A 19529-nucleotide genomic window follows, 5' to 3' on the forward strand; every position below is an offset into this window, starting at 1 on the left:
AGTAAGTACAAAGTTTATTCAGAAAAAGAAAAAAAAATATCACACAGTAGTATACAGTCGTATCATAAGTAGAGAAATAAATAACATTACCCACAAAACATTGTAACAACACAAAAAAAAATGGATAAATTAAAACGCACAATAAAAATTACAACGAGAGAAAGAGAGAGGGAGGGGAGTCTATACATCCAATAAATTACTTAACGAAAATACTTATAAAATACGTATGAATGTACGTATGAAATAATCACAATCTTCATTCCCTTCCCTTCCATAATGACTGACGGAGACCTTGTGGTGCGCACTGCGCAGTGCGGAGAGGAGAGAGAGGTGTACTGCCGAGAACGGTGCGTGTTTCTCGAGAACGGCAGCCCTCGGGCGAACAGCATCCCGTCGGGCTGGCATCGCTAGCATGCCTGGCGCCTGGGGCCCAGCACAATGGGCCAGAAGACTCTAGACGCGTTTTGAGCTCCAGAGTCGCTGAACAGGCATCGAACCGATCGTGTGACCCCACCAATGGATTCCTCGTTCGGAGAGCAATCCATTGGTGGGGTCACACGTTCGGTTCGAGTCCCACTTAGCGACGCTGGAGCTCAAAACGCGTCTGGAGTTTTGGCCGCCTCCTCCGGTCCTCTGGCCCACTACTGTGCCCAGGCCGCCCCACGCCCTGCACACGCTGTCGCCCGACTCAATAATACAAGCTCCCTTCAGCCGACTTTGGCCGTGCGACGCGAGCAGGCGGCCGCCGCCGCGGTCGAAAGCGAAAACAATGCAACTGCCCGGAAAAAGCAGCCCGACACACACAAATGTCGCATATACGGAGAGGAGGAGAAGAAAGGACGTCTCGCTCTTCATTCCCATTCCCAGGCCACTTTTAAGCTAACCCGCCACAATGAAAGCGACGCGACGGTCGCGGCGCTCCGTCTCTGTCGCTCCTAATGGCTTCCGCAGTGAGAGGGAGAGAGACGGCTCGCGCTCGCATGCGGTCCATCCAGTAATGCCCTATGATTCATGGCCCGCGGGGTCGCGGGGACACATCGAGCGCGGTGCGGCGCGGCGTGGCGTGGCGTGGCGTGGCGTGGCGCGGCGTGGCGCGGTGCCCTGGCGCCCGCCTGCCCTTTATTCCGCCATTCTTTCCCTCGTTTCCCTGAGAAGTGGACTGGCGCAGACCCACGTGGCCAGGTGGGCGTTGTGTGCCCTATGAGCCACTCTGCCGCTGCGGGGCTCTGCCGGCTCTGCCGGCTCTGCAGCCCACGAGGAGATGAAAAAGATGAAAACGCCTGCCACCCGCACCCGCCGCGCCGCTCCGCCATCAAGTCCGCTCTGCTGTAATAAACGCGCGAAAACGCCGCGAGTTTGCCGTCGCCGTCCTCCTTGGCGGCCTTGGCGGCCTCGGCCCGCGCCGAGAGTGAAACCGGCCGGTCTTCCGCAAAGTGCATTTCGGCCCGAAACTTTAAACTTTTCAGTCTTTTGGTAGTGGCAGGGCGGCGGGGCGGTGCCGTGCCGTAAACAGAGCGAGGGCTGCGTCCGCGGCGGCGGCGCGCTCAAATTGGCGCTTGGCTGCGCGGCGCTGCGCGGGGCGGCGACTCGGAGACGGCCAAATGAGCTTCCGGAAGACCGCTGTTGGCGACGACGACTCGAAGAGGCGACGCTGCGCTGCACTTTCCTGGCCGCGCCCGCCCCGCCTTGCCGCCTTGCTGCCGTGCTCTTCCCGCTCCACCGCGTCGGGGAAGTCGAAGTCGAAGTCGGGGATCGACACCTGCTTCACGGCGCTTCACGGCGCTTCACGGCGAGCTGCCCGGATCGCCTCGGAGCCACTCAGAGCACCGGCGTCCGGCCCAGCGCCGTGTCCAGGACCACCGGCACGGCGTCCGCGGCACTGCACCTGCAACGGAATGGAGGCGGTTAGGGAGAAAGGGCTCGAGCTCTCACCTTTCAGTGACTACTTTTTGGCGACAGCGTTTTTAATTTTTAAATGCGACATCTTTTGGGCGCTAAATTTTCCACACCACAACATGTCTCGATGGACCGAAACTGCACACACCGCCTTTGTCGTCATTTTAGGCTACTGATCCAACTTCCACCCATAGTCTAGCTCATGACCCTCCCTGAGGTTCTGCGAGAGATAAAAACACAACAACCAACAACACGAATGCACTGCGTTTCCAGCCTTTTGCAGTGTGCCAGTGTGCCCCGGGCCCAGGCCCGGTCTGATGAGTGCGCATTACGGGACGTGGGACTCTCTTGGCGTGCAGCCTCCACGGTCCAGGGCCCCGGCAGGCAGCCCGGCAGCCCCGGCCCTGCATGGACCGGGACACGGTGCAGTACCGGCCTCGTGCCCCGAGCGGCCCCCGGCGCCGAGCGGCCCCCTGGAGAGTGTCAACTTCCACTGAGAGCGGCATGCAGCGGCCGGATTCGCGATGCGGCCGCGTTGTGTATGCGCGCGCGCGTGTATGTGTATGTGTGCGCGCGCGGCGTGCTAATAACCAATACGCAGGCCGCACTCGCATTACACACAGGTCGCGGCCGTGTTTTCTTCCTGTGTTGTTTCCCTCCTCTTTTTTTCGTCCTCCACTGACCCTATTCCGCGAGGCGCCTAACTTCATGGCTCCGTGGCCACGCCGTGCCGTGCCGCCGCGCAGCAGGCGGAGGACCGCCACCGCCGTGACAGGAGAAGAACACCACGTCATGGGGAATTTCCAATTTGCCGAAGCCGCCGAAGCAGCCGAAGCCGCCGAAGCTGGGGGAGCCATCTGCCTTGCGGAGCAGTGGAGCAGCGCCAGCAGCGGCGCCACTACCCAGCACGGCTAGGCCAGCAGACTGATTCCGAGCGTCGTTTTCGTCGCTCTGTCTCTCTCGCACTCACGGGGCGTCCCCTATTGGTGCGAGAGAGACAGAGCGATGGAAAGGACGCTCGGTGTGCAGGCCGGCCGAGCGATTCCGAGCATCGCTCTCGTCTCTCTCACACTCAGTACCGCGCCCCGTGTGGGTGCGAGAGAGACGGAGGCCGAATCTCTCGGCAGCGGCGGGGCTGCCAGCGGCGTAGCTGTGGGAACGAACGGAGTGGGTCGGGTCGGACTGTCGGACTGCAATCCGAAACGAGAGTGCCCGTCCCGACCCGTCCCGCCCCGTCCCATTGCCGCCCCCGCAGCGTCCCGCGTCCCGCAGCGCCAGAGCCGGCGGGGCCGGCGGGGCAAGGCAAAAACAGTGTGGGAGGTTTGGCAGCCTGTCGCCGGGGGTGGGGCGGTGGGGGCGGCGGGGGCGGCAGTCAGTATGGAGCTGAATTCCGGCGCTATCGCTGCTATCGCTTCATTCCGCGTCCCCGGGCCGCGGTCACCGCGGATACCTCCTGGCTGCCGAGGCGAGGCGCGGCGAGGCGCGCGGAGAAGAAGGAGAAGAAGGAGGAGCGGAAGGAGAAGGGGAGGGGATGATTAATGCCGACAGCCATCGGGAGGCACAATTTGTTTGACAGAAGCGACGGCGCGTTGTTGGCGGCCGAGGGGGGATGAAGGGGGAGGGGCGGCCGTCTCCGCCGCACCCCCGCAATGGGGGCAGGGCCGGGCGGGGCCGGGCGGGGCGGCGACGGTTACTTCAGGCGTGGATCGGGTTCCTGCGGCTCGGCCGGGCTAAAGCTGCGGGGCGGGGCGGGGTGCGCTTGGGGTTGGTTTGCCTTGATTGGTCTGGTTAGCATTGGCCGCGCGTGGTGGGTAGCGGCGCGGCGCGGTGGCAGGAGGGCGCCGTCGGCAGTCGCCCTGTCGCCGCCTGTCGCCCCGGCAGGCCGTATGCGCTGCTCACTGCGATTTCTCACACACGGCCACACCTGCGCGGCCACTCCGGGGACTCGGTGCGCGCCGAAAGAAGGCGGCGAAGAAGGCGGCGAAGAAGACGTCTCCCTCCTCCGGGACGGCCTCCCCCTCCCCCTCGCTCCGCCGCCCCGTCCCCGCCATCACATCCCGCCCCAGACCGTCATCTCCGTTCATTAATCTTGTACGTGTCATGACGAAATCACGGCCCTTCTGATAACACCCCCTTCTTGCCGCGCGAGTGGGGGCCGGGGGGTGGGGGGGCGAACTGGGGGCGGGGGAGGTGGGCGGAGAGCGGGGAGGTCTCTACATATGGCTGAGAGCCAGGTCGTGGTGGTGAGTCGATTCGTGCGCGCGGCCCTGGCGGCCCTGGCGGCCCTTGCAACGCAAACAGGATCAAGGAGATGCAAACCGCGACACGCGCCGCCTCGCGAGCAACAGCGGCGGCAGCGGCAGGAATCCATTGGTGGGGTCACACGTTCGGCTCCAGCCCCATTTAGCGACTCTGGAGCTCAAAACGCGTCCGGAGTTTCGACCGCCTCGGTCTTCTGGCCCACTGTGCGGCATGGCCCCACGCCGAATCCGCGCCAGAGAAATTGCATCAACGCTCGGCAGGTGGTGACGCGGACCGAAGGGACAGCGGAGCACTTTCACGTCTCCGTCACTTTTATCGATAACTCCGTCCATCCGTCCGTCCGTCGCGTCCGCGTCTGCGCGGCGCCCTGCACAATCACCTTTGTGTTTCGGACATTAAACCGGTTGACCTGCTTCGAGGGGGCGAGGGGCCGGGCGGGAGAGGGCGTCGCGGCGGCGTGGATCCTTTGTGATGCACCGTCCAGCGCGACGCCGGCAACAACAACAACGCCGGCAACAACAACAACGGCAGGGCAGCGACGCTGGCGGACGAGTTGAAGCGTAAAAGGTGTCGGTACTGAAAAGCGTTATGCTTGGCGGGGCTGCATCGTCGGCCGGCCATCCGCGCTAGCGCGCTGGCGCACGGTAAGAGCGGTAAGAGCGCGGAAGGGAAATTTCCCGCCGTTTTCCCTTTCGATTTGTCGGCGTGGGGAAAGGCGCGGGGTGCGTGATGGATCGCGGCGGACGGCGGGGAGACGCGGTGAGATTCGGCGCCGCGCCGGGGACCCTCTTCGACTCGCCGGGCGGACACGCACAGCGCGCCCAGACCAACGCTGTCCTGAACGGCGTCTCGTCCCTCGGCCTCTCTCTCTCTCTCTCTCTCCTCTCTCTCTCTCTCTCTCTCTCTCTCTCTCCTCTCTCTCTCTCTCTCTCTCTCTCTCTCTCTCTTTCACTCGCGTCGCTACACGACGCCACGCGAGGTGCGACAGAGAGAGCGACGAGACGACTTTGCAGGGAATCAGTGTGCTGCACTGGCGTGCACGGCCTGCTTAGCGAGCGCCAGGAGGCAGAGCGGCGCGCTCGCGCGGCTCTGCGGCAGGAGTTTTGTCGAGTTTGTCAGAGGCTCGGACTTGACCTAGTCACCCAATCCCCCCTCCCCTCCCCCGTTTCCACCCAGCTGCACCCCATTACCCCCAGCAACTCAACTGGTTCTCGGAGGGAGAGGTAACGCGCCCCAGCCCCCTTCCAGCCCCTTCCAGCAGCAGGGTTATGCTCCGCACCCCTCCTGTCGCCACAGCTGCAGCCCCACGGCCCCACGGCCCCGGCCGACCACAACACACTGCTGCGTTGCCCAGGCAGGCGTTGCCACGACCTTCCCTTCCGCCGTCACTATCCCGGCCCTGTTCAAAGCGCGCTCAGGGGCCCGACCAGCCTGCCTGTCTGTCCGCCTGTCGGTCTGCCTGTCTGTCCGCCCGGCCTGCACCACTCTCTCCAGCATCCTCCGCTGACCTGTCAATCACAGGGACAGGCCGGCCCCCGCACCGCGCCACGCCACGCCACGCCGCGGCACGCACAGCACGCACGCCGCGCTCTGGACCGCGAAACCGCGTGACGCACCGGGCCGCCGCCCACGCGACGCGGCACGCGGCACGCGGCACGCGGCACGCGACACGCGAAGCGACACGAAGCGCGACGAGAAGACTGTTATAACCAACGCCTTCCTTCCTCCGCGACGCGCAGCAGCAGCATCCCCGGGCCGGCGACGGTGCGGTGCCCGTGGTACCCGCGAGAGAGTGACAACGACAGCGTCTCACTCAGGAAGTGTCTCTGTCTGTGTCGCTCACCTCGGGAACAGCTTGCCGCAGTCCATGCCGCCCCAGCCCACGGTGGCCTCCCTGACGAGCAGGTCCAGGGCCTGGTCCACGGGCACGGTGCCGAGCAGCAGTCGCAGCCCGAGCCTGGAAGCAAAACAAAAGTCAGTGTTCAGTCGGCGTTCCATCGATAATGTGTGTTTTCCTGGAGCCGCCAGAGATCTACGAGGGTCCCGAGGGACGAAGGCGGCCAGTGCTGTGCGGTTGCGGTGGGCACGTGAGGTTAGCCTCGGCCAGGGCGTGCACGCGCTGTGCGGTACTTGCGGGGCACGGCGCAGCGGATCCCCGCCCCGCCCCGCCCCGCCCCACCGCAAGCTTTTTCACCTCTGGGGTTTTGTGCGGAAAACCGCGCGCGCCAGGGGCCTGGCACGGCGTGGCGCGGTGCCAGCTGCGGACAGAGCCGTCACCAACAGTTGCACACACAGTGTCACCTGGCCGGGCCCCTGAACGGGCGCCTGGCCGCGGCCGCCGCTCCGGAGTGAGCTGTGCGCCGCGCTGCCTCGCCCGTTACGCGGGGCAACGGAGATTCCGCCAGGGTCACCACCACCAACACCAGCCCGGTGAAACAATGCGACGACAATGCGACTCGAATGAATACGCAGTGATTAATACGGGGCCGCCGATGACGGTTCCGGCGAACGATGACACGGTGCACGTCGGCGACGTCGGCCCGCTGCGCGAGAAAGAGAGAGAAAGAGGCCAACAACAGCGACGAGGGCGGGCCAGTCGGGGCCAGTTCAAGCAGCCCTAATGAGAAAGAGATTTGCCGGGCCGCCTCCACAGGCCCCGCCTGCCTTCGGCGGCCTCGCCGCCACGCCGCCTCGCCCAATCATCATCATCAGCGAGATAAAGCGGCACAAGTTTGTTTGTTTTCTGCCGCCGCAGAGGACAGAGGACACACACCGGGCGCGGCGGGCGAGGGAGCGCCGCCCCAGCCCCTCTCTGTCGCATTCGCCGCGGACGCCGTGGCGGAGACGGAGACAGAGAACACGCGGCGTCTCCCTCGGACGCGCCCCTGCAGTCCAGCAGCGCAAAGGGTGCAAACTTTTGCGCGGGGGCGGGCCCACACTGCCAGCCGCACACTAGTACACTACTACTATGGTGGTGGCGCAGAGCGCCCCCCCCCCCTCGCGGCGCAAGCACGGACGACGCCGTGGATTCGCATTTGACGAGATGAGAAATTTCTGCGTCCCCCACACAGGCTTTTCTTTTTCTCCCGTGGAAGGGCAGTAATTGATGATCACGTCGTGCGTGGCCACGCCACTGTGTGTGTGTCCGTGTGTGTGTGCGTGTGTTTGAGTGAGTAGTGAGAGTGTGTTGGTGTCGGGGAGACGCGCACGGCGGGAACAGTCAAACTGATTGGCCGTGCAGGTCGCTGCGTTGGCTGCGTTCGTTGCCGGATGCAGCGCCAACTTCCCCTCTTCGCGACGACCCTCGCCGTGCTCGCCGTCCCCAACTTGTCCAACTCGCCGGCCCCACTGCCCCTTTGAGAGAGGCTAGTGCATGTGTCTCTGTGTCTCGCGACGGCCGGCAGCGCATTTTTCCCTGCCTAGCCATTTGCACGTGTGCTCCATTTCTCCTCCCCTCCTCCTCCTCCCCCTCCCCTTCTTCTTCCTCCTCCTCTTCCTCCTCCTCTTCCTCCTCCTCTTCCTCCTCGTCCTCCTCGCCGCGGCGCCGAATCGAGACCGTCGTAACAATGCAGGCGAATCAACCAGTTTTAATTCGCGGCGAAACGAACGACGCCCCTTGCGGTCACCGCTCCTCACCGCTCCTCACGGGACCGAACCGGAAACAGTGGTGATTCGTTGCTCTGTCCCTCTCGCACTCCCGGGGCGCAGCGCACGGGTGAGAGAGAGAGAGAGAGAGAGAGGGAGAGGGAGAGAGAGAGAGAGAGAGAGAGAGAGAGAGAGAGAGAGAGAGAGAGAGAGAGAGAGAGAGAGAGAGAGAGAGAGAGAGAGCGACTCAGTCCACACAGAGGCCAACGGCGACTGGCCTCGGGCAACGGGCCGGCCGAGCGATTCGGCAGGATGGTTTCGTCGTCGCTCCCCCTGTAAAATAATTTTAGTGCGTTCTCGTGCTTTTCTGGTGCGACCGTAGTGCATTATCGTGCAATCGAAGGGCATTCACAGTGCGTTTTAGTGCGAACATGGAGCCGCCGTAGTGCAATTTCGTGCAATCATAGTGCATTCGTAGAGCATTTTAGTGCGAATGAAGTGCAGTGGTAGCGCTAGCGCAGTGCATTCGTAGAGCGAATTAGCGCTAGCGTAGTGCATTCGCAGCGCGCGTAGCGCAGACGTAGTGCAGGCCGCCCGAAGCCGCCCCCCCCCGCGTCCACCAACGTCCGGACGACAGAGAACCCACACGGTACCCCTAACCTGGGCAAAGGATGTGCAAAGCGCGCGCAGGCCGCGGGTCTGATGCGGAGTGCAAAACAAGTGCACCCTAAAAACGGCGCACGCTGCTTCAGGAACCAGGGAAAGGTGGTGGGAACTCCCTGCAGACTTCCGCAGGGCAGCGCCTGGAGCCAAATTTCAAACTTGACCGAATACACATCAGCTTACAGAATTAGATTCGTCTCAAGAAGACAAACAAAAAGTAAACACATATAATGGGTTAAAATGGAAAATGAAAGAATTATTGAACTTCAATGTCTTTTTGACCTTTTTTTGCACTCTAAAAATCCAATAACTCTTTCATTTTCTATTTTAAGCCATGACATGTGTTGACATTTTTTGTTTGCCTTCTCGAGACGAATCTAAATCTGTAAGGTAATTCTTTTTGGTGAAGTTTGAAAATCACTCATCTCAGCGAAGTTCAAACTCTACAACAAAGCCGCTCTTTCAAAATATCTCCACCCCAAAGGTGGTCCGAGGTGAGAGATTGGGTCCGGAATCGGTTTAAACTTTGTGGGCTTAACAGGTACCATTAGGACCTATCAACCTAAGAGGAGGTTGGCCACACAAACAACACCTGCAATATTTACATTTTTCTACATTTGAAAAATTTAGCGGGAAAATGTCGCTTTTTTATCTTATGATAGTTTAAGTTGTTTGCTCAGTTTGGATTGTATTTCTTCCTTCTAGTCATAAAAAGAGGAGAAAAATGGTGCCGACCAAGTTTTGAACGTTCCTTGGTTTGGCCTACAAAAGGGAATTTTGTCGAAAACATTGAAACTGTCACCTCAAAATAAACCACCAAAGTCTTGATCCTGGTAGGTCTCATTTCCCTTCCTCTCCTCTAATAAACAATTACTATGTAGTCCCTAGGTGCAACAGTTTCACATAAGCTACAAAAGAAAAACCAATTTTATTCAATCCTTTTTCAAAATTCCTTGTGTAGGCCAAACCAAGGAACGTTCAAAACTTGGTCGGCACCATTTTTCTCCTCTTTTTATGACTAGAAGGAAGAAATACAATCCAGAACTGAGCAAACAACTTAAACTATCATAAGATCAAAAAGCGACATTTTCCCGCTAAATTTGTCAAATGTAGAAAAATGTAAATATTGCAGGTGTTGTTTGTGCTGGCCAACCTCCCTCTTAGTGTTGATAGGTCCTAATGGTACCTGTTAAGCCCACAAAGTTTAAACCGATTCCGTGACCCAATCTCTCACCTCGGACCACCTTGGGCTGGAGATATTTTGACAAGAGCGGCTTTGTTGTAGAGTTTGAACTTCGCTGAGATGAGTGATTTTTCAAACTTCACCAAATAGACATTACCTTACAGATTTAGATTCGTCTCGAGAAGGCAAACAAAAAATGTCAACACATGTCATGGCTTAAAATAGAAAATGAAAGAGTTATTGGATTTTTAGAGTGCAAAAATGGTCAAAAAGACATTAGAAGTTCAATAATTCTTTCATTTTCCATTTTAACCCATTATATGTGTTGACATTTTTTGTTTGTCTTCTTGAGACGAATCTAATTCTGTAAGCTGATGTGTATTCGGTCAAGTTTGAAATTTGGCTCCAGGCGCTGCCCTGCGGAAGTCTGCAGGGAGTTCCCCACCACCTTGCCCTGTGTTCCTGAAGCAGCGTGCGCCGTTTTCAGGGTGCACTTGTTTTGCACTCCGCATCAGACCCGCGGCCTGCGCGCGCTTTGCACATCCTTTGCCCAGGTTTGGGGTACCGTGTGGGTTCTCTGTCGTCCGGACGTTCTGGTGGACGCGGGTGGGGCGGCCTGCACTACGTCTGCGCTACGCGCGCTGCGAATGCACTACGCTAGCGCTAATTCGCTCTACGAATGCACTGCGCTAGCGCTACCACTGCACTTCATTCGCACTAAAATGCTCTACGAATGCACTATGATTGCACGAAATTGCACTACGGCGGCTCCATGTTCGCACTAAAACGCACTGTGAATGCCCTTCGATTGCACGATAATGCACTACGGTTGCACCAGAAAAGCACGAGAACGCACTAAAATTTTTTTACAGGGGTCTGTCTCTCTCGCACCACGACGCGCCGCTCCTCGAGTGCGACAGAGACAGAGCGACGAAGCGATCCTCCGGAATGGGTCGGCTGCAGCGCCGACTCCATGGAGAGCCGCGATTGGCCCATCGAATCAATCACCGCGAAACAAAACAGCAGCGCGTGTGGGTCCGCCGGTCGGCCGGTCCACCAGTCGGCCCGCCAGCCAATTAATGGCGGTGTTGATTTTCCGCCGTGCGCGTTATTACCCAGTGCCCCGGCCACTGGGCCGCCGAGAGGGAGAGAGACAGCGACAGCCAGTGGCGTGCGCAGAAGTTTTGAAAGGGGAGGGTCAGGCCATGATTTTTGCCTACTTACAGGGGGAAAGTGACGCAATTTGCCTACCTTCCAGGCGGCTGTCTAGTGGGCAAAAGGGGGGTCACGACATCCCCCCCCCTTGCGCACGCCACTGGCGACAGCAGTCACCGGTCGCGGCGACGCGGTGACGCGCAGAGAGCGAAATCAATGTGCCGAAACGCGACACGGCGCGGCGAATTTCCAAACGTTTCCCACGCGGCGCGCGGCGCAGCGTGTCCTGTCTCCCTCCCGCACGCGGCGGAGAGAGCAGAGGAGAGTGCGCGCGCGCGACAGAGAGAGAGAGAGAGAGAGAGAGAGAGAGAGAGAGAGAGAGAGAGAGAGAGAGAGAGAGAGAGAGAGAGAGGGGGGGGGGGGAGAGAGAGAGAGAGACGGGCCGGGGGCACGGGTCTTTGGATCGCACACAATGGCTGTAATCTGCGACGGAAAGTCAAGCTCTTGAAGAGTCAAGCCCATCAAGAGCAGCGAGCAGGACAACTAAGCCTACCCTGCAGCCGCAAAGTTGACGAATGTCTGCCAGACATTTTTGACTGCATTTCGACCCAGTTATCGGCGCCTTGGCTTTCCAAACGAGTAGTGTTACCGACGATGTCAATCAACATAACACCAAAGGCAGAGCATTCTAGAGAAAGGTCTCACGGGAAGAGCGAATCGCTACAAGTGTTCAGACGAAGCGGCCTCCTAAATTCGGCCCAAAACAAGGTTCCAGCTGGGCAACGTCGCGGGTCGCTGAGATTGCTTGCCGGATTCCCCACCGACCAATCGCGCCGTCGTCCCACGGAACCGCAATGGTGTCCGCCACCACGGCCTAGAGGTAGAGGTACTCGAGCAGCGCTGAGCAGGGCGACTTGCCTTGCCGCTCGCCAATTAGCTCCATGTTAACCACGACAGCGGACAGCGGCTGGCATGCGAGTCGGCGGCGGCTACACGACGCCGGGAGTGCCAAGCCGACCGTTTGGTGATGAATGAAGCAGTGAGAGAGTGATCAGGGCGGCTATAGGCGGCCGGGCCCTATAGGGCCGGGCGGTGGGAGGCCCACCGGGCCGACACGCCGGGACCCGGGACGGCCGGGACGCGCTGTCGCTTTCTTGCTGCCAATCTGCCTGTCCATCACGCGGTAAAGCCCGGCCGGCCTCCGCGAACGCCGTCCGCCAGCACGCCACAAAGGCCACCATCTCGGCACCCTATCACCTCTCCAGCCTACACAGCGCGCTCCTCTAAATTATGTATTGGTTGAGGCCGCGGGGCGGGGCGGCGGCGGCGGGGCTCGCCGGCTGGGGACTCGGGGACCGCGCCGCCGCGCTCGGCACACCGCGCTCAAATATGCACCCGTTTCGCGCGTCAAAATCGACCACGCTCGTCGTTTCTTTCCGTGCGTTGTGGGCGAGCAGGATTAGCGCGCGACAACCGCGTAACTCCACGGGGACGCGGTCTCTGTTGCGCCGCAGCGGAGGGCGCCCCAAGAGTGCGAGAGAGACGGCGTCGAAAGCGCTGTCCGGGATGCAGGCCAAGGAGGCCGACGCGGAGTGCTTGCTTATTGACAGGCATGGATAGTCCGACGTGTGTCATGGCGAGGACGAGGCCCTCGAAGCACCTCCAGTCGGGCACAGGCACGCCGCACGCGCCACCGGGCACACAATGGGCCGCGCAGTGGGCCGTGCTGAGCCACGCGGGGCCGCCCCGCCGGCCCCGTCTCGTCGTAAAGTGTTAAAATAACAACGACGACTTTCGGGCGCCGGAGTGCCGCCGGAACGGGGGCAGGGCACGGGCAGGGCGCCCTACTGGCCCTAAGCGCTGGGCGGCGGCGGCGGGCGGACGGCGGATGGGAGAGAAAATCATGTATGGTCAGTGGGGGGGTTTGAACCCGAGACATTTTGGCGGCGGCAGGGCGGCGCGGCCGCGTCCGGCGTCCAACGTGCGGCGCCGCGCCGGCCGGGCCTGGGCGTCCTGGGCCGCACCGCCTACTTTCCACGCGGACGGCCGCCACGGCGCCACGGCCAGCGCGGCCCTCGGCCAGGCCCGGCCAGGCCGGCCGGTCGGTACGGTCGGTACCCCGGAGTCGTGAGGCGCAAGTTTACGGAGCAGCGGGTGGGATGAAGAGCAGCAGGGCAGCGGCAGTGTGTCCCCAGCAAGCTGCTTCCGAGCAACCGTGCCGTCTCTCTCGCACTCGTAGGGCGGGGCGAGAGAGACAGCACCGAAAGCACAGTGTTGTTCGGAATCATCCTGCTAGCCGTCCCCAGACCGTCCCAATAGAGTACCGTCGCCCCGGTTTACCCCGCTCCTCCCCGCCCCGCCCCGCCCGCCCCGCCCCGGCTCCGCGCTTTTCCTGCAAATTAGTGGCAGTGGAGTCTCACGCGAGGAGCGCCATGCGGTATGGCGGCGTGCAAGTCAGCCTGCATGGCGCGCCGCGCGCCGTAACGGTCGCAGAGCAGCCACAGCAAAACGGGCCCGGGTTCAAATACCATCCGGGCAGGATTTTGTGTTTCCCGCCACTACTCACCCGTTGAGCTTGGCGAGGAAGCCGTAGGGGCCGCTGAGGCGAGCCGTCTTGTCCAGGCTCCTGCAGTACAGCGTCCACAGGCAGTCCAGGGGGCTCTTCGACGTCTGCCAGCCCTGACTGTCCCGCTGCTGCGCCGCGGTCGCCCTGCGCGCCGCCGCCACGGTGGCCCGGTACGCCCTGCCCAGGTTGAGCACGGCGCGCAGCCCCGACGACAGGAAGGACGTCACCTCCTGCACCACGGCGCCCAGCGTCACCTCCTCGCTGGACCCCGAGGCCTCCTCGTCGTCCGAGCCGCCGCGCATGCGCACCGACAGCTGCGACGAGTCTGTGGAGCAGAGCGGAGTGACGTTAGACGAAGTAACAAAAAACAGCAATAGTTATGGACATAAGCATTGAGTGTGTGGCCCCGTGCTGGAGTCAATTCGTTGACGCCTGGACGACGGCGACCTGGTTGTCGTCCGGGAGCACCGCACCGATCCGCCCGCGTAGCCCAAACAACAGGGTGGGGCTTTATTATCCCAAGGCAGCCCCTGGCAGTCCCAGGCCCGAGCTCTGGCATTGCTCTAAGCACGGCTCCGGCGCTCCGGCTAGCACGCGACGCACAATGGAGGTCCTTTAAACTCCAACAGTGATTTGATTTTTTTGTCGAGGTCGGGGAGAAATCCCTAGCCTATGCCCTGCGGGGAGATCGTTGCTGCGCGAGTCCCGAAGAGACGAGGCTCGCATAAACGCGCTCACACTCACACACGCGCACACGCACCACACACACACACGCACACACACGTAAACACGCTCACGGACATGAAAAACATATTCAGGTCGCTACTGCTGCGGATCTGCACTTCGAGACGTGAAAAATGTGGCTGCATATCGCGCTGATGGCGTGCGATGGGTGAGCAGTGGCTGGGCGGACAGATGGGCGGACGGACAGCCGGACGGGCAGGCATGCAGGCCGGGCCCTGGCCGCCCTGGCCGGGCCGACGGGGCAATGATAGAAAATGCGGAGGTCGTGGGAACCCCACCAGAACCCCCACCAAATACACCATGATGCACTCCTCCGCGGTCCACGCCCACACAATCCCAGAAGCGAACTGGAATTGAATAGAATAGCGCTCTAGTTTGAATAATTCATGAGGATTTTTTTTTGCGAGCCACCGTTCTTTTTATTTATTTTTTTCGGAGTAGCTTGCCCCCGTCGTCGCGCTGATTTCGTTAATCCCACCGGAACCGGAATCGAATGAATTGTCTTCTGCTCGGCCGGCGCCGCTCCCGCTAGTGCTGTCCAAAGCGTCCAAGACGTCCAAGAAGACGGTCCGAGGCGGCGGAACGAAGAAAAGTCCAATTCTATTATTTTCCGGGCCGCCAGCCAAGCCGGCGCCAGCCAGCAAGCGGGCGGAGCGCGGAGCCGAGCAGCCGCTGATCCCGGCCCACCGCCTTGCAGATCCATCTTTCTTTTCAAATCCGATGGCGAGCTCGGTGGCGCTGCGGGCACTGCCCGGGCAGCTCATCGGTCTTGTTGTTCTCCGTCCTCCAGGTCCTCGGGCCTCAGGCCTCGGCAGCGCTAGGCCTGCCTTGCCCTTCGCGGCCCTGCGGTGCCGTCGGTGTCCTCCCGCCCTCCGCGGCGTGCCTTTCCGAGACTTTTTGTTTAGATTTTCCGCTCGACTGGTGATCGGCGCCTCGCACTGCCTCGCCGCGCCTGGGCGGAACCGTAAGGGGCAGGGAAAGGGGAGGGGGGGGGGAGGGGGCGTCCCGCAGGCCGGACGAATCTCCCCGCCCGCGCACACGCCGGGACGGGCCGCGACGCCGCGACGCCGCGACCACGGACAGACGGGGGTGTCTCCGAGAACGACGCGCCAAACGTTTCTAGAACGGGGAAATTTCCCGCAGGAAAGAGGGAAGTTTCCCGCGGGCCGGCGCGGCGTCGCGGCGCCCGCCGTGAGAATCGGCCCCAGCCAGCGCGGCGGCAAGGCGCAAAAAAGGCACGGCTTTGACGCTTTGATGAAGTGGTCGACGAGACAAGCACGGGCCGGTCATTGCTGTCGCCGCGCAGCGCAGCGCGGCACCGCGTTAGTCCTGGTCTCGTTCTTGCCGGCGTCGCCGATCGGCCTGCGTGGTCTAGATCCCTAGTGCGCACAGTGGGCCAGAAGACCGGTGGAGGCGGCCAAAAGTCTAGAGCTCCAGAGTCACTAAATGGGACTCGAACCGAACGTGTGACCCCACCAATGGATTGCTCTCCGAACGAGGAATTCATTGGTGGGGTCACACGTTCGGTTCGAGGCCTGTGTAGCGACTCTGGAGCTCAAAACGCGTCTGGAGTTTTGGCCGCCTCCACCGGTCTTCTGGCCCACTGTGCGTGCGGTCCCATCCCGCAGTGTCGGACGCCGGCTGCCGCGAGGCCTTGTCCCTGCTGGCCCCTGCTGGTCCTCATCGCGGAGAGGGCCTCTTTGGCCACGCGGTCCGTCCATTTCCGTATTGCGACACCATTCCGGGATGAAAGCCCGGCGCATCTCTTTCCCTGGAGTATCTTGGCTGCCCATGGCACTGCCAGCGACCAGCAGGCCGGCCCCCCGCAGCGGCATGATGGAGTCTGCTGGCGCTAAGCAGAGATGAAATCCCTCCGGCCTACGGGCAGGCCGGGCAGGGCAGGGCCAGGCCGGGCGCGGTCGTGGTTCTCGAGTTTATAAAGTTCCCGCGGATAACAAAATGACCGGGTGACAAGGCAAATCTCGGACGGGACGGTGGACGGCGACGCCCCGTGGAGGCAGGCGAGGCAGGCAGGCCGCGAAGCCACGAAGCCGCGAAGCCCTCTCGACAGCGTCGCGACGCTCCGTCACGCCACCGGGAAAAATGATTCGAATTGCCATTCGCGCGGTGCCGTGATTCCGCGGTGCGTCTCGGCTGGTCTTTGCTTTCCTACGTGAGGAGCATCGCACCGCCGGCGTGCTGGACGCGCGTGCCGGGTCGCCCACCGCCACCGCATCCACATCAAGTATCCTTGGTTCGAATCCCGCATCTGATGCACGTGCACTTTCGTCTAACGGCCCCTTTTACGTTCAACGCTCCACTAGGCTGGCGACTGGCTGGCGATGCGCGACGCGGCTGAGACTCGCTGATGCCTTCTCGTCGTGTCACACCGCCGCCCCGCTTTGTGTTGAGGTGCCGGGGTTATTACAGTAAAAAATAATAACAAGGGGTGGCTGGCGGATTCGCGCCCTTCCAACTGGAGCGTGAAAAACGGTGTCCTCGTGACAAGACCTGGACGCGACTTGAGACCTGACGGGGAGGGGGCTGTTGTCTGGATGACATGGCCTGCTTAGCATACCACAACATCCATTTTTCTAGCCACAAAAAAAAAGAACAGAGAAAAAACCGCGGCCGAGATTTGGCTCGCTGGTCCGCCTGACAAATTGTCCGCCCCTGCGAAGCACTGCGTACTGTACTCGGCTTGTTGTTGGTGTAGCCGGATCCCTGAGCATGCTGGAGGCGTGCTGGAGGCATTCTCGGGGAAACGGTTCACATTGCCGGAGGCTGGGGCACCAAAGGCATTACAACAACCACTGCCTTCCAGAGTCGTGTCGCGCAGTGCCTTGCCACTGTCACTCTGCACCGGCGCGGTTTATCAAACCAACGCAGGCAGGCAGACAGCCAGGCAGCCAGGCAGGCCGGAAGATGGGGCGGAGGATAGCAGGTGAGAGGACGGGGGTGGGGAGGATCAGGTGGGCGACACAGACACCGCCAGATTGGCGCCAGAACGTCGACGTCATGGTGCTGACGGCCGCTGGCTCGGCCGCTGGCGGCTGACGGGGGCCTCACCTTGGTCCTGGTGCACCAGCTGGCGCACCTCCTGGGGCGGCATGAAGAGCGCGCCCAGCGCCTGCACCTCGGGGTCCTTCATGAGCTGCTCGGCGCGCTGGCCGGCAGGGCCGTCCTCGCCGCGGGCCAGCAGCTGCACGTTGCGGAGCAGCAGCAGGTCGAAGGCCAGCAGCCCGAAGGACACGAGGCTGGACGAGTTGCTGAGCACGGCGGGGTCCGTGGGGTACACTAGGGACGCGAGCGGCACGTCGCCGTCCGCGGCGCTCAGCGACGTGTTGTAGTACATCTCGCGCAGGTGTCGCAGCGCGGGCGCGGGGTCGGCGCGGTACAGCGAGGCGTTCACGGCGCCCACCATGTCCTGCCAGTCCTGGCCCGCGTGCGTGGCCGCCAGCCACTCCTTGAGCGAGTGCAGGCGGTCCTGCATGAACACGAGCACGGGGCTCTCTGCCTCCTCGGGGGCGGCGCCGTCGTAGTGGAAGGGCTCGTCCACGGCCATGGGGGGCTCGGCCACGATGCCGTGCCGCCACTCCGGTGCAGTGGCTGCCTCTGCCACCATGGGGTCGTCGGCCGGCAGCGGCACCGGCGGCGGCCGCAGCTCCAGCGGAGGGGACCACGGCGCGGAGGGTGGCGGCGGCGGCGACCACACTCGCGGGGGTGGGCGTCGTGCCGGCGGAGACGGCCGGAAGGACGACGGAGGCGGCGTGGACAGCGCTGGCGGCGGCGCTGGGGGCACCACGGCGCTCTGCAGTGGTTGACGGGTGAGGACGTCCACGTCCGCGTCCGCGTCCACGTCGCGCTGTGGGGGCGGCCGCGTCATGGGCTCCTGCTCCGGCGGAGGGGTTGTGCTGGTGGTCGTCGTTGTCGTCGTTGTCGTGGTGGTCGTGGTTGTCGTGGACGGCGTTGTTGAAGGCGTCGGCGTGGCGACAGCGTCCCCTGCCGTCGCGTCGGGCTGCTGCACCTTCTCCACCTGCCCCTTGCGCTTCTTGGGCAGGTGCACGGCGGGCGCTGGCGGCTGGCGCGTGGGTGCCGGCGGCACCGGCTGCGGATGCGGCTGCGGGGGCGGCGCCACCCTGAGGTCGCGGAACGGGTCGCGGGGCCGTTCGGTGGGCGTGGCCATCCTGGTGGCGGCGCTCAGCCCGAGCCACAGCGTGATGCCGACGAAGACGAAGGTGACGGCGAGGGCGATGCCCGCCGCCAGCACCCAGCAGCGCACGCCGCCACGCTGCGGCTTCACCACCCCGCGGAGGACCCCGGCGCGCGAGTTGCCGTGCAGGCCGGCGTGCAGGCCGCCGTGCGCCAGCTTGACGTGCTCCATGGCCTCGGCGAGGCTCGGCGTGGTGACGGGTCGGCGGCGCGGCGCGGACTAAGGACTGGCGGTGCCTGGCCAGGTCCCTGCCGACGTTCCGAGGTACGGGACCGGAGCGTCTCGCGGTGCCGCGGTGCCGCGGTGCAGTACGCCACACCCGGCACGGCACGGAGCGGCCGGCACGGCGCGGCACGGCAGGGCAAGACACGGCCGGGAGACCTTACCGCAGTCCGCTGCCCGCGTCCGCCCCTCCCCTTCCGCCTCCGTACTCTTCCGCGGGTACCCCGTCGCCCTGCCCCCCCCCCTCCTCCGCCCCTGCCCCGCGCTGGGAGCCACGCGTAGCGAGGTGAGGTACGGCGGGGCTCGGTGGGCCTTAGCGGGCCACGGCGGGTCGTCCGGAGCAGGGCCCGGCTAGGCCCGGCTAGTACGAGTCCACGACATGCAGTTCCCTCGCGGCCAGAGCCTCTCTTTTGCGTGCTGCCGCCGAGGTCCTTCATGCCGCTTATTTTCGCTCGCATTCACTTCGAAATGAGCAGTTGGGGTGGGGTGGGGCGGGGTGAGGCGCGGCGGGGCGGGGCGGGTGAGGTCGGCAGGGAACACCCCCGCGAGGTCGCCGGGCTGACAATGCGCGGAGAAAGTGGTCGCCTTCATTGTCGTGTCAGTCATGTCGGCTTCGGCGAGCGACTTCGGGGAGAGTCAGAAGGACGGCTCCGTCCTGGGCATGTCGTCGTGGACGCGGACGCGACGGGCACGGGGCAGAACGCCGCGCCGACGCACGCGGGACGGCGCCGCGGTGCTTGTCCGTGATGACGAGGCCTCGGGCGGGGCGGCCGGGCTGCCCCAGGGCTCGGCGTCGTCGTGGCCTTGTCGGTGTGCCGCGGGAGCCGCGGGAGCCGCGCTTGGCGCCGGCCGGGTGCGCTAAGCTCGCGGTTCTGCGGTCACTGGCTGCCGCCAATCGCCCCCGGCCTTCCCCGGCGCGGCGGCGCGCGGTGTTGGACGACGCGGATGGTCCTGCTTGACCGCACCGCACCGCGCCGCGCCGCACCGGTCCTCTCACCGTGCCGTGAGAGGACCGTACGCCGGCCATGCGAACAGCGAGC

At 62.8% G+C, this 19529-nt stretch overlaps 1 protein-coding gene across 1 annotated transcript; it reads right to left on the reverse strand.

Annotated features, from left to right (window-relative positions):
* Window positions 1-1667: 1667 nt before the first annotated feature.
* On the reverse strand, window positions 1668-18438 carry LOC117641406 (uncharacterized protein KIAA0754-like). Its single transcript, XM_034378695.1, has 4 exons — window positions 17124-18438; window positions 13311-13635; window positions 6002-6115; window positions 1668-1885 (listed from the first exon to the last, which is right to left on the reverse strand). The coding sequence occupies exons 1-4, from the start codon at window positions 18436-18438 to the stop codon at window positions 1819-1821; spliced, it is 1821 nt and encodes a 606-aa protein (XP_034234586.1). The 3' UTR covers window positions 1668-1818.
* Window positions 18439-19529: the final 1091 nt, after the last annotated feature.

Source organism: Thrips palmi, unplaced genomic scaffold (genome assembly GCF_012932325.1).
Source record: "Thrips palmi isolate BJ-2018 unplaced genomic scaffold, TpBJ-2018v1 HiC_scaffold_15, whole genome shotgun sequence".
In the NCBI taxonomy this organism is placed as follows: Eukaryota; Metazoa; Arthropoda; class Insecta; order Thysanoptera; family Thripidae; genus Thrips; species Thrips palmi.